Source organism: Rattus norvegicus, chromosome 18 (assembly GCF_036323735.1).
Source record: "Rattus norvegicus strain BN/NHsdMcwi chromosome 18, GRCr8, whole genome shotgun sequence".
Lineage (NCBI taxonomy): Eukaryota > Metazoa > Chordata > Mammalia > Rodentia > Muridae > Rattus > Rattus norvegicus.
The window spans coordinates 23,535,258-23,549,940 of record NC_086036.1 but is presented as its reverse complement, the minus strand read 5'-3'; the positions used below and the strand labels follow the sequence as shown (position 1 = coordinate 23,549,940).

The following is a 14,683-nucleotide window of genomic DNA, read 5'->3' as shown; positions in this document are numbered from 1 at the left end:
ATCAGATCACATTATAGATGGCTGTGAGCTGCTATGTGGTTGCTGGGAATTGAATTCAGAGCCATCTCTCCAGCCCCTACATCTGTTATTTTCAATGGAACATTGTTGATACTCCATTAAATGTGAATTTATTCTGCTGACAAGATTGATAAATTCAATATTATACATTAAAGATGAACTTCATTTAGTCAAAAATGTTTAAGTCACTGTTGTGTAGTAATTTCCTCTAGACAAACCTTTTCATCTTTAAGAGATGCTCTTAAGACACCAGATGTTCTATGGGGAGATGAAACATTACATCCTGCATCTCATTAAGCTCAGGAAGTAAACAATTCAAAGGTTTCAGGAATTCCCTGAAATTGAGCAGACTCACAGGTCCCTCCTTAAGTACAAAGGAGCTCTAAGGCCTGCTGAGGCATTCTCAGGAGCGACATCACCACAAACAGGCGAGCAGCCAGGCTGCCTGCAAAGGACACAGGCCAACCTGCTGAACTGCTGGTAGGATGTGCAGTGTGCTCTAGTTTCCAGCTTTTGTAAGCTGTCTGTCACACATGCTGGGGTGGGCTTTGGTGATGTAGCTGTCTGAGTCATTTCTGCTCCCGTAAGGAACTCTTCCCCATATAAATCATCCCAATAAAGTCATGGGTTCAATGTGGACTTTAGTGGTATTCTTACTTTAGCTTTCCATGGATTTCCTCTGTGTGTTTCATGCCTTTACAGGAACAGTGTCACACAACACTTGGGTGAATCAAGGGCAGCCTGGGCAACTTAGTGAAACTTGGACTCAAATGTAAAAAGTTACAGAATGTTGGGGGCCTGGCTCAATGGCAGGTAGGTACTTGCCTGGTATGCCTGGGGTCCTTGGTTCAGTCCCTAGACCCAAAAACACAGGGGTGGGAGGAAAAGGAAGAAAGAGACAAAGTAAAGAGGGAAAGGAGGCATTCCATCTACGCCCTGACTTGGAGAACATACATACAAAGATGAAATGTGCTTCTCACTGTGTAGATACTCTCTCTCCTCTCACTGTGTAGATACTCTCTCTCTTTTGCGTTTTGGACTACCAGGACACACAAGCTATTAAAAAGTTAAGACAACGCAAAAACAGCTAAGCACAATAATACAAGCCTATAACCCGGAGGCTTGAGACAGGAGGATTGCTGCCAGTTTGAGGCTAGCCTTGCAAAACACTGCTTTAAGCACTGTACTCTGAAGGCAGAGCTCCAGAAGTTTGAGGCCAGCCTAGCCCACATAGGTCTCTAGGCGAGAGCTGTATGGCAATACCTTGTCTCTCAGTACATAAAAAACGAGGGTCAAACACAGCGCAGTGAAGGATGATGGCTTGTGAAAATACTAATTCACATTTGGCTGTTTTTCTGTGTTTAGGTTTTTTGAGACAGGGTCTCAGCAGCAGTCTGGCCTGGAACTTATTGTATAGCTTAGGCTGACCTTGAACTTGCAATGTCTTGCTTGAACTTGCTTATTGTTTCCTAAGTGTCAACATCAGAGGTGTACACTCCCGTACCCAACTTCACAAAGTACCACCAGGCTTAATTTTCATAACATAAAACATTTACTTAAGCAGAAAATTTAAGTTATTTGGAAAACTGTATAGAAAAAGATCCTTCCATGAAAATCTATACATCAAACATGCTATAAATTAATGTTTCAATACCATCTTTGGACACTTGTCACCTCTTTTTAATTTGGTGTGGATTTTTATTTAACTAATTTTCAATTAAGTGTAGCCTACATGAAGGGAAGTGAATATGGTTCAATGGACTTTCACAAAGCGAAATCACTCAATGTGCTAACACCCAGTTAAAAACCAACACAGCACTGGCTGCTACTTGGAGCTTTACGTAACCAAATTTATAAGAAATGTATCTTACTTCCTTTACTTACAGACAAGACTGATGTCCACTACTGACAGGAAATGTTCATCCTTAATGAAGTTACATGTTATCTAATGCTAAAGGACATTTAGGATCGTTTTCAAGCTTTGCTATGGTAATGGTGGTGCTATAAACAGTCCACTGGATACACTGTTAAGTAACAGATGTCACTATAACGTCTATGGCATCTTTGGGGGGTGTATAGTATATGCACATGTGTGCAGGTGCTATCACGTGTGTTGTCTGTCTGGAGGTTGACAATGAGTGGCCTTTCTCCATTTCCCTCCATCTTAGTTCTGAGACAAGTAGAGTTCACAGCTCACCACTTTGGCTAGAGACCCTGGGATCTGCTTGTCTCTGTCCCCCAAAACCGGAGTTATAGGCATGTGACCACAGGCCCAGCTTTTAACATGGGTATGGTGAATCTAAACTCAGACCATGCTTATGCACCAAACACTTTACACACGAAGTCATCTCCTTAGCTCCAATGGACTACATCATTTGTAAAATGCTATGTAACTTTACTGTAGTCTTTAAAACCACTGCATTCCTGATGACGATTTTTCATTATTCCCAAAGTCTTGGCTAATAAATTTTTCAGGAAAATGCTTCTCAAAGTACAAGAACTAGATTTAATAATTCTTATTTTTTGAAGCTTTTTAAAAAAGCATTATTTTAAAATTATGTATATATGAGTGTCTGTGCACAATGTGCACAGGATCCTTTGGAGTTCTGAAGAGGGTATTGGATTCCCAGGAGCTGGAATTAATTACAGGCAATTGTGAGTCACCTGGTATGGGTGCTGTGAACTTAGCTCAGGTCCTCTACAGAAGTAGCAACTCTTAACAGCTGACTCTTCTCTCCAGCCACAAGTCTATTTTCTATTTTACATAAGTAACTTGATTCTCCTGGAGCACTCAGAAATCCTGCAATTAGGATTTGTATAGTCACTTGACTGAGGAGTGGCATTATTAGAAGATGTGGCCCTGTTGGAGGAGGTGTGGCGTTTTAGAGGTTTGTGTCACTGTGGGTGTGGGCTATAATACTCTAGTCCTAGCTGCCTGGAAGCCAGTATTCTGCTAGCAGCCTTTAGATGAAGATGTAGAACTCTCAGCTCCTCCTGCACCATGCCTGCCTGGATGCTGTCATGCTCCCGCCGTGATGATAATGGATTGAACCTCTGACCCTGTAAGCCAGCCCCAATTAAATGTTGTCCTTATGAGAGTTGCCTTGGTTATGGTGTCTGTTCACAGCATGAAAATCCTCACTAAGACAACTGTTAACTAGTTCATTCATGTTCCTCTGGTACCAATTCTCTCTCTCCTGTTCCCTACTCCCTAGACATTAAGAACTTGCTCTGCCATTAGAGCTGTCACATCCAGGATTCTACACAGAGAAGCACCATGTGTGGTTCTGTGAGCCTTGCTCTTTCCCTTAGTATACTGTCCCACTAGAGCTCTGCTGTACACAAGAGCAGTCCACCAAACAGACCGTGTGTGTTCACTTATCTAGTCACCATCTGATGAACGTCTGCATGTCCCCAGGCCCTGGCTATCAGGAACAAACATTTTATAAACATCTGAGCACAAATCTTTACATAAGCATATACTTTCATTTCACTTTAAATACTGAAGGAACAAGACTTGTCAGTTTTGAGTTGTGTTTAATTTTTTAAGATTCTGCCAAACTGTTTTCCAAACTGACAGACTGCTAAGAGCTCTACTGTCTCCTAGTCACACCAAGGTGTGGTCCTCACCATTCTAATTCTAGTTACCCTGGGGATAGACGTGGCTTCAATTTTTATTGTCCTGAGGATGAAAACTGTTAAGCACCTTTCATGTACTTCTTCTAACAGTTTTTCTTAGTTGGATATCTATTGAGTAGACATGTTTTTTCTAACAATTAAAAAATAGGCTGTTTATTATTGTTTATCTTTTTTTGATTTAGATAAAGGAGTTCTTTCTATCTGGGATATGAGTTGCTACAGATACAGTTATTAAAAAATACCCTTATATCCTTTGTTTGGGGCAACCCCTTTGATATTGGTAATGATGTCTTTTGAAATAAGATTATTTTTAATTTATATCAACTGTTATTTATTTTGTTTTTTCAAGACAGGGCTTCTCTGTGTAACCTTGGTTATCCTGGAATTTACTATGTAAACTAAACTAAACAGGAACTCAGAGATCCACCTGTCTGTGCCTCCCAAGTGCTGGGATTAAAGGCGTGTGCTACCACAGCCCGAGCTACATCCTGAACATGCTTCCATTCATCTTCAACAAACAGAAACTCAAAGCATTGGCTATTTCTACTTCCTAACTTTGAACATATACTTTAATTCCTGGCATGCTTAGGACCCCCAAATTACCTCTTGTGAAACAAAAACATATGTGACTACTTAGGTGAAAATCTCCTCTCTTCCTCCAGCCTCCTCTTTCACTGTGCTGAGGGTCTTATATATTCCAGGACAGTGGAAGATGCTGGGTACCCAGGGATGACCTTGGATTCCAGATCCTCTTGCCCCTGCTTTCTAAGAGTTGTGGTTATAGCATGTACCACCATATCCCATTTTTGTGGTGTAGGGACGGAACTCAGAGCGAGACTGAGAAGTGAGTTGCACTGACAGCTTCTGTGGAAAGGAGCTGCATCTCTGATGATCACGCAGCTCTCACGTCATGTTGGACTAGTTAGTCCTAGACTTCACTGTTGGACTGGTTAGTCTTAGATTTCACACTTTGGAGAATAAATTTAATTTACTTAAGAAAATAAAAAGAACAATAAGACAAGTACTGATGTGAGAAATGAAGAGGTAGACTGCTCATGAAAAATTTCAAAAAGCTGTAAGATCTGAGCTGGGTCTTGAACTCTGTACAGAGTAGGAGCATGGAGTAAACTAGGAAAACTGTCTAGGAGAGAAGGATTAGGCTTGACTAGCATCAAGACTGACACTGCAAAGATGATCTTCTTTTCTTTTTTCCATGAGAAACTCTCATTTTTTTTCTCTTCAAAAAACAATATTCTTAGCTCCATCTTTTTAAATTACCATTGTGAACATTTGCCAAAGGCAAAATATTGTCACAAGTTTTTTGGGGGAAGGAGTGTCTCACTCACATAGCCCATGGCCTTGAACTTGCTTGGTGGCTACACTTCTTTAAACTGGTTAGCTTTCTTCAACTACACGAGTGCTAGGATTACAGGTGGGGTTCGCTATGTGTAACAAGAAATAAAGAACTCTAGGTGGCTGTACAAGAAGTTGATACACCGTGTGCTATCCCTGACAGCAGTGCATGCTGATGAAGTTCATGAGACACTAGATCTGTAATGCTGTAGAAAATAAAGGCAGCAAAGACACCAGAAAATGACAGGATGAATCCTCAAAAATCTGGACAGGAAGAAAGGCTGTGCTATAGGTAAAGTGGGAGAAACTCAAGACCATGGGCACCAGAAACATTATACGCAGGAAAACCAGTGCACACTGTAGCTTAAAGTAACAAACAAATCTGTAATTAAAAACTAAGCACGAAGTAGTCAAAGCAGGAGGAATGAGCCCAAATGGCATCTAAGGGCCACAGCTCACTGGTGGATAAAACCAGCCAGGCATGGTGGGACAAAGGCGATCCCAGAACTGCCTTGAGGTAGGAGTATCTTGAGGCTAGCCTGAGGTGAGAGACAGAGACACCTCAGCCTTTGGCTGGAGGGATGAGTGAACAGTAGCACTTGCCACTGGGAAAGAAGATACAGCCCAGAAAAGGACTTCACTTCAGCTTGCAATATACACTTAGAAAACAAGACCTGAAGATTGCTCACTGGCTTTGATAATTCTTTGAGAGTGCAAGGGGTTTATCTGGTGCATTTTAGGATGTCTAGTACTTCAGTTGTGACGATCACAAATGTCTCTAGACATTGTCAATTCTTATAGAATATCACCCACCACTGGGAATCACGATCCACAGCACTCAAAGGATATGTTACAAATAAAAACCAAGTGTATGTATACTTTTCAACCCTCTTTCCAGGGCTGGGGCAGTAGCTCATTCAATAATGTGCCCATTAGTCTAACTTCCTCAGAGTTCCAGTCCCAGTGAGCCACCCTGTATCAAAAAGCAAGGAAGACAGTTCCTGGGGAAGCACATCTGAGGTTGACCTCTCACCACACATGCATGAACACATGAACACGAACACACACACACACACACACACACACACACACACACACACAAACACACTCTTTGCCTCTCCTAATCTTAAGGTCCTAAGCAGAACTTCACACTCACTGCTGGGTTCTCTCAGGCACCATCACCACACCTATACCCCAAGAGAGAATTAAATGTAACATACAAATACATTTACAAATGGTTCCTATAAGCATGGTTTACTAAAGTTGCACACTTATCCTAGCATATATAAATGATTAAAAAAAGAGGGAAAATACCTTATTTTAAAAGTGTATTCACAATCCTTTCCTCAAAGTCAATGAAATAGTAATATGAGAAGAAATTTGCTAATTTGAAAATAGTGACATTCTTCAAACAGGCAGTAATGCAGAAGAACTAGAACAGGTCTCACCGGTGGCGACTTGGTTTATCAATCCTGTGGAACCACTGCTTGCAATCTGTGAGGGTGCCTGGCTAAGCCCAGGAGAAGGGGTTCCTAATCGAGGAAACTGCTGAGAACTCATTTCCGCCTGCAAAACAAGCCAGACTATGATAACCAGATTCTGAAATTAGGACCAACATGGAGAGATCAAAGCATCTTTAGTACCCATGACATCTCTCAGAAAAATAAATATAGCTTCATTTATCTAAAATGTTAGTTATGATCAATGGACTTTATGTTCTAAGGCTAAATTAAGAATGACAGACTATATACAAATGTTGGAGGCTACTATAACCTTCCAAAATACTTTTAGATCGCTACATTTAAAAACAAAAAACACTGAATGTTACATAGCCGCCAAATGGTAGTTTAACCATAACCACAGACTATCTATGTACAATTTTTGTGGAAAATAGTATGGCTCCTTTAAATACTAAAGCCTCACACCAAGGTAAATAGAACCATAATTAGTATGTCATAATGCTCAGCCCCAAGAAAGGATTGGAAATCTTACATTAAGATGCTTGCAGAATCCTCAAACGCTTTTCCGTAAAGGCCTCCACCATTTAAGGATTTCCTTTCTTCCTCATCACGGATAACCAACCCCCCCACCCCCACCCGAGACACTGGTAGGATTCGAGAACCACGGTCTCTAAAATTGTCTTCCACTTTTTCCTTCGGAGTCAGGCTTCGCCGATCTCCTCTCTACCCCAGTTATCCCCATTTCCCCTCCGAGATCCCAGGACACACACGTTTCCAGACACTCCGGGTGTCGAGGTTCTGTCTCCCGGGGAAAACGTCCTACGGAGCTCTCTCGGCTAGATAAGCAGTGTGCCCTTTTTATATGTGGCCGCCACGAAGGGCTCGAGGGGCTCTGCAGGCACAGAGGGAACGCAATTCGGAACGCGTTCCCGGGCCGCCTCAGCTCAGCCAGCCCGCCAGCCACACTCACCCTACGGCCAGCCGCCTCTCTGCTCCTAGTCCTCTTACCACCCAACCTACCCCTGCCTCCTCCGCCCGCTTATTGGCCAGACGCTGGGTGCATCACTGTATACAGCACCAATCCGCAGCTGCCTGCGCGTTCTGGGCCCGCCCCGCCCTCTCACCGGCTGTCAGCCAATAAGACGCCAGTCTCGCTGGGGGCGGGGAGCAGCCTAAACTTCTTGGCTGGGCCAATAGAAGGGAGAGATAGGCGATCTCTGGCAAGAAGGGCGGGGATCCGGGAGGCCCCGCCTCGGCAAGGGTCTGAAAGCGGCGGGCGCAGGGCCCGGATGTGGAGAGTCACTTTAAACTGCTCCAGAAGCCAAACTCCCTAGGCCGTCCTCCTTCCCGCTGACTTCCCTGCGGAGGCCCGCGTCCGCCACGCCCCCACGCCCGGAGCTGCCCACCCCTCGGTGTTTCTCGTCCTTCTTCGCACCGATCACCCGGACCCTGCTGCAGACTCAACCGCTCTGCCTAGCTTGCTAAAGAGCTGGAATAAGGACCGCAAGAGCTGTGACGGTTCTGTCCTTTTCCAGGGACGAGCACCGGGACTGGCCATGCAGTCCCGCCCCCTCGACTCCCCCTCTCCCTCCCAGCTCTCGTTCCGCCATTACCTGGGCGCGGCCACGCCGTCTATAGCTTGCTCTTGTGTGCTCTCCGCCTTTGGGGCTAATGTCCCCCGGCTCCGGACCGGCAGCCGCAGCCGCAGCCGGGACGATAGCACTCTGTCCCCCACCCCTCACTCCAGCGGGGCTGCTTCCGCCGCCGTAACGAGACTTTCGCTTACTGGCTGCAACAAACCCCGCCCCTCACCCAGGCAGCCACTCCTCGCCTGAAGAGAACAGGACGACACTTGGTCCCGCCTCTTGGAGCCGCAGAGGCCTCTAGGAAATGTAGTCACCAGCCCTAAGAAGGCGGGGCTTGGGCAGCTCGACGCGGGCTTCACTGTCCTTAGCAGTCAAGTCTGAAGACTGTTCTGCCATTTCTTTTGGGGTTTGAGCCGATAAAGGATTCCACGCTTTCGCCTGAGCAGGAAAGCACTCGGTTGAATTTTACCACGGTGGTGGAGGCAGTGGGACGGGAAAAGAGTATAGGAGGATGATTGTGGCTGCCCCGGGAGCCCGCCGTATCCTCATTGATCCCGTCTCCCTTTGCTGAACGTAGGATTGGGTCTTAGCATCCTGGATCATTGGGGTGGCTGGACCCCGCTGGAGCCGAACACCCGCCTGGATCGTGCTCAGTGCACACAATTGGATAAGGCAGCTCTACTCTCGCTCTCAAGTCTTCCGGATTACAAAGAGAGGGGTGGGGTGTTGTTTTGCTTGTGGTGGAAGTTTATATAGTTTATGTCTTTGCCAGAGATGGTGCTATAAAATTTTTGTCTGCTAATAGATTACGGACCCCTCTTCCCAGAAGGTCATTTAGAACTAGAGTTTTGTGATTTGTTAGAAAATAAATGGAGATCATAATCGATTCTTTGTGACAGGCCATACTGCTTGAGAAGAAGAGAGTAACTCCTGGCTATCACAGTTTCAAGCGCCCCTCCTCTTTCATGCCTTTTTCATAACTGACATACTTCAGCTTGCTCTCTATTTAGATGGTCTCTGACCTCATACTTTTTGTTAATTTTTAATTGTTGTTCACTCAATTAGCCAGTCTGCCTTGAACTTAATCTGTAGCCCTATCAGGCCTTGAATTTGTATTCCTCCTGCCGCAGTCTCCAGAATAACTGGGGTTGCAGGCTTGTACCATGGGCCCTGGCTAGTGTCTACATCTTGTTGAGGTCTGCCACTGTCTCAAACCGCTCCTTAAAGTTACTAATACCTACTCAAGGAGCGAATGAGCTACTTCAGCAAGTAAAGGTGCTTGCACACAAAATAAATATGTAATGAACGTTAAAAAAAAAATCAGAAGCTGGAGAAGGTGTTTAGTTAGGGGTGTGTTGCTCTTGCAGAGGACCCAAGCCGGTTCCTAGCACCCAAACTGGGCTGTTAGAATCACACAGGTTGTATAGGTGTGCCCACATCACAAGGGATGGCGCTGGATACAGCATGCGTATAGACAGGCACTCCTGAGCCACCACCTGAGAATGCTGGAACATGGCACACATATGAATGGCATGTTCACACCAGGATGTGATGCTGTGGGACACAGAGTATGTGTGAACATGGATGCCTGCATGACAGCACTGGGACTTGGCTTCTGTGTGTACACAGAATGGTGCTGAGTGAGCACATGCATGTGAACAGGAATGCCCATGTACATACAGGACGGTGCCGGGATACGGCATGTGTGTGCACAGGCATGCTTCTGCTTCTGCAGCAGTGGTACTGGGACACAGCATGTATGTGAATAGGCATGCCAACACCGTGATGTGATGGTGCCGGGGCACAGAACATGGGTGAACAGACATGTCTGTGTGGCTTTGTGATGTTACAGGGACATGGCACTTGTATGACAGAGACGTGGCACAGCCTGGTCACAGCTTGTGTGTCAACACACATGCCCATGCCGCTGTCACAGGATGGCACTGGGAAACCACATGCATGTGAACAGGCATGCACACATCATCGCAGAATGGTGCTAGGACTAAATGGCATTTGTGTAAGCAGTTGTTCCTACATGTCAAGGTGTGGTGTATGAAATTGGTGTATGGGAACATCACCATGTGGCAGCACTGGTGTGGAAAAGTGTGCCTACATTGCCACATGACAGGGCTGAGACATAGCATGATGGACATGGGGGCACACCATACATGTGAGATGTGTCCCTGGAGCTGGTACACTGCTGTGTGTTAACAGGTGTGCCCACATCACCACGGGACAGTGCTAGGATGAAGCCTGCAGGTAGGTATTCCATCACTGCCACTTGACAGACACGGAACACAGCATTCTTGAGAAATATGATGGTGCTGGGACTTGGCACATGCATGAACCAGCATATTCAGATTACTATGTCATGGCCCTGTGACAGGTTTGCCCATGCCAGTGCACAACGGAGCAGGGACATGGTACATGCCACCATGCAATGGTTTGGGGATATGGTATGCGTGTGAGCATATGTGCCTGTGACACTATATGACTACACTGGAACATGGCTCCTATGTGAGCATGCGCGATCAAGCCATCACGTCATGGTGCTGGGACACAAGCACACATGAGAACACACATGCCCATGCCAATATACTTGTATGCAATAGTATGTGCACATTTACTACTTACTACAACAGCACACATCTGTCTTGGCAAAAACTGATATACTACTACTACAGCATGCTCAGATATGCATGTACTGATACAGCAGAGCACACAGCTGTACCTGTACAGCAATGCACATGTGTGTGCTAGAACATCAGTGCACACTCTGTGGAGTAGATCGGTGCACCACAGTGTGCTTACTAGTACAGCAGAAACTCAGATGTGCTGGTACTGTACCACACATGGACCTACTGGAGTAGCAGTGCACAAAGATTCTCTACTAAAAGGAGATACCATTGCCCTGCATGTCTTAGGGTTTTACTGCTGTGAACACACACCATGAACAAGGCAATTCTTACAAGGACATTATTTAATGGGGCTAGCTTACAGGTTCAGAGGTTCAGTCCAATATCATCAAGGCAAGAGCATGGCAGCATCCAGGCAGGTATGGTGCAGGAGGATGAGAGTTCTTTGGATGAGAGTTTATCCAAAGGCTGCTAGGAGAAGACTGACTCTCACATGGTTAGAAGGAGGGGCTTAAACCCCATGCCTACAGTTACACACTTCCTCCACAAGGCCACATGTCCAAATAATGCCAGTCCCTAGGCCAAGCACATTCAGACCACCACAGTCACAGATGTACTCATGCAGAAACAGAGCAGCACACACTGATGTTTTATTGTCCAGATACTTGTTAGAAAACACGAGTGTCCACAAACAGCAGCCCACATGGTTGTACTAGTGCAGTAGAATACATGGAAATACATGTAAAAGATTGCACATGGATTCATAACTCAGAAGTGATCACGTGTATTTTTAAAAGTATTTTCCATTAATTAATTAATTTATTCACCTTAGATCCCAACATTAATATTCTTATGCAGCAGCACACATGAGTATGGATGCATGAGCACAGCCACACACAGATGTGCTATTTCAGGAAGGCACAGGAGTGGCAGGACTCATGGATTAATGACAGTCAGTACTCATGGATGTACTGGACAGGAGCACACACGGGTACATTAGTACATCACGGCACACGGCTGCACTAGTAGAGAAGCATGTATGCTACTGCTACTAAGGCACTACACAACGGCATCCTTGAAAACATGGGTACACTACCACTGCGGCATAAACTGAGGGGCATTTACCATAAAGCAGATGGATGGGTATGGACACATGACCAACAGCAGCAGTGCAACCTTTTAGGATAGAGCAGTGCCATGGGGTAGACAAATAAACAGGGAAATTGGAAGGAATGATACAAAGCAACAGTGGTTGTACTGGTGTACTGGAGTGGAAGCGGCCACAGGTTTACTGGGAAAAAGCACAGATGAGATTACAGAGTAGCAGCGGGCCAGGGTGTGGGAGCACCAGTGCAGAAGCAGAGCAGTACCCTGACGTCCTGTGTGCTGTGTCCATGCAGTCTGCACAGGCTAACTAGTAAAGCACGCTCCATGGAAATACAAGTGAAGGAGCACACCCAGATTCAGTATTATAGGAGTGATCATGCATGCCGTGGTAATGCAGTGAACATGCATGTATAAGTACAGCTTTACACATATGTACTAGTACGGAAATGTAACACTACATTACATACCCATGGGTATATGATATTAGCACACCTGAAAGTATTAGAAAGAAGCACACAAAGTATACTAGTCCGTGACCACATTTGAATGTACTATTAGGCAGCGTACAGGCGTCCATTACCGAAGCACTACACAGCAGTGCCTTTGGAAATTTGGATGTACTTTTACTGTAGCACAAAATGATGTGCACTGATACCAAAGCATGTGGATATACCTGTACCGCTTTTCACATGCCTGAACCAGAAGAGCAAAGCATATCTTCTGAGGAATAAAGTTGTGTACTGAGGTGGACAAGTACACAGCGCATGTCCAGCAGAAAGAATGCTTGCACTACTAGTAAACCACATAGAGATGTGATGAACAGCAGTGATCTCAAATCACTAGAAATCAGCACATGTTACAATATTCTAGCAGCGTACCTAGATAGTGAAGTACTAGTGCAAAAGCAATGCAGTGTATGCTGATGTCTTAGTGTGTTCATGTGTTTACTGGTATGTCACGACACACAGGTGACTGTGAACAGCAGTATCCATGTATGTACTAGTGCTGGAGCACACCTGGACTCAATACTATAGGAATGGGGGGCGGAGGGAGGGAAGGAGGGAGAGAGAGAGAAAAAGAGAGAGGGGGCAAAGAGAGAAAAGACAAAGAGAGAAAGTGACAGAGGAGAGACAAAGAGGGTGGGCAACTAATTAGAAAAGAGAGAGAAGAGAAGGAAAGGAGAAAGTAAACAGAGATGAATAGAGTATAAGATACAGAGAAGAAAGCTAGAGGGGAGAGAAAGAGACAGAGAGGAAAGAGACAGGACAAAGAGTGGGATGAGAGAGGGGGGAAGATTGGGGGGGAGAGACAAAGGGGAGATAGAATAGAGAATGAGAGAGAAGAGAAGGTAGAGAGCTAGGAAGAGAGAGGAGACAAACAGGATAGAGAGAGAAGACAGAGACAGCGATGAGAGAGATTGATGATAGACATGAGTGAGGTGCAAGCAAGATGAGAGAAGATACGGGGGTGGGGGGAGAAAGTGCCGCCGAGAGAGAGAAAAGAGTGAGAGAAGAGAGACGAGTCATAGAGTACACAGGGAGACACAGAAAAGAAAGGGAAAAGAGAGCAAGGTGGGAGAGAGAGAGAGAGAGAGAGAGAGAGAGAGAGAGAGAGAGAGAGAGAGAGAGAGAGGTGGAAGAGAGAGAGGGGAAATAGAGTGGAGAGAGAGGCGAGAGAGCCAGAGACAGAAGAGCAAGAGAGAGAACGAGGGGACAGTGTGGGGAGGCAGTGAGTAGAGAGAGAGGTGGGGAGAAAAGAAAATATAGAGAGAGGAGGAGAAAGTGGGAAATGAAAGAGAGGAGAGAAGAGAGAATGGTGAGGGAGAAGAAAGGAAATGTGGGAAAGAGGAGAGAGAGGGAGGAGAGAGGGAAGGTGAGGGGAAGGGAGAGGAGACAGAGTAGAGATAGAAGACAGTAGAGAAGAGCAGAGACAATGGAGAGAGGGCACAGAGAAGTGAGAAAGGAGAGAATGAGACAGTGGGGAGACACCGGAGAGACTATGAGTCAGGCATGTCCGCCATTTTGAACACTACTGAAAAATAAATAACACAAACTAGGTCCCAGTAGGAGAAGTAAGGAAGGCAGAAAACTCTCAGGTGAAATGCATTTCAAATGATAACTGGGCAGAAGGATGAAAATCAAGAGAAAAGGAGAAGGAAAGGGAGGGCAGAGCAGGGAGAGGAGAGCAGGGAGAGGAGACAGGAGAAAGAAATCAGAGTGGGAAGTGAAGTAGAAATTTCTGGTTTCTTTGGCGATTCAGCTGTGTCATGTGTTGTTTTTCTGGAAGCTGTCTTATGAGAGGATGTTTTGCTGAAGTAGACGCTTGAGAGGAGGCATAGTGTGTGGAAAGTCTAAGTAGAACCTAACAGACGGTGAGTGACATGCTTGCATTGGTTTGCCTAGCAACACTTCTGTCTTCGCCGCAGACGTTCTTGCATTGGTACACCTTGAGTCACTTTGCAGGCCTCCACTCATCTTTGCTTGTCGTGAATTCACAGAGAAACACTAAAGAACTTGCGTTCTGGCTGCTTCTTGCTGCTTCCGCAGACTCGTGCCAATTGACCCCTTGCTCCCCTCTCTGTCTCTCTCTACCCTCTATCCTCTGTCTTCTCTCCCTCTGTTCTCTCTCTTCTCTCTGATGCCTTCTCTTTTCTCTCTTTCACTGATCTCTCCTTCTCTTCTTTCTCTCACCTCTTCTTACTCTCCCCTCTCCTTGCTCCCATTGTCTGCTCCTTTCTTTTGCTCTCCTCTCTCTCCTCTCTCCCTCCTCAGTGTCACCTCTCAGTTCTGCTCACTCTTTCCCACTCCCTTCCTCCCTCTTCTGTTCAGTTAAGATTTGATAATGCATATCACCTAAGACACTATTGCCTTTAATGTTCCTCCAA

At 45.5% G+C, this 14,683-nt stretch overlaps 1 protein-coding gene across 10 annotated transcripts in view; it reads right to left on the bottom strand.

Moving 5' to 3' along the window:
* Positions 1-14,683, bottom strand: part of Sap130 (Sin3A associated protein 130) — a 101,068-nt gene that overhangs the window by 69,900 nt on the left and 16,485 nt on the right. For 4 of the 10 annotated variants that reach the window (XM_006254605.4, XM_006254606.5, XM_017601086.3 and 1 more), the window contains exon 2: positions 6,459-6,576. In XM_006254605.4, the coding sequence (XP_006254667.1) occupies positions 6,459-6,576 (118 nt within the window). Of the gene's footprint in view, positions 1-6,458; positions 6,577-7,002; positions 7,022-7,440; positions 7,480-8,083; positions 8,243-14,683 lie in introns of those variants that run through there. The other 6 variants (XM_063277386.1, XM_063277388.1, NM_001427115.1 and 3 more) reach the window with 5 other exon arrangements.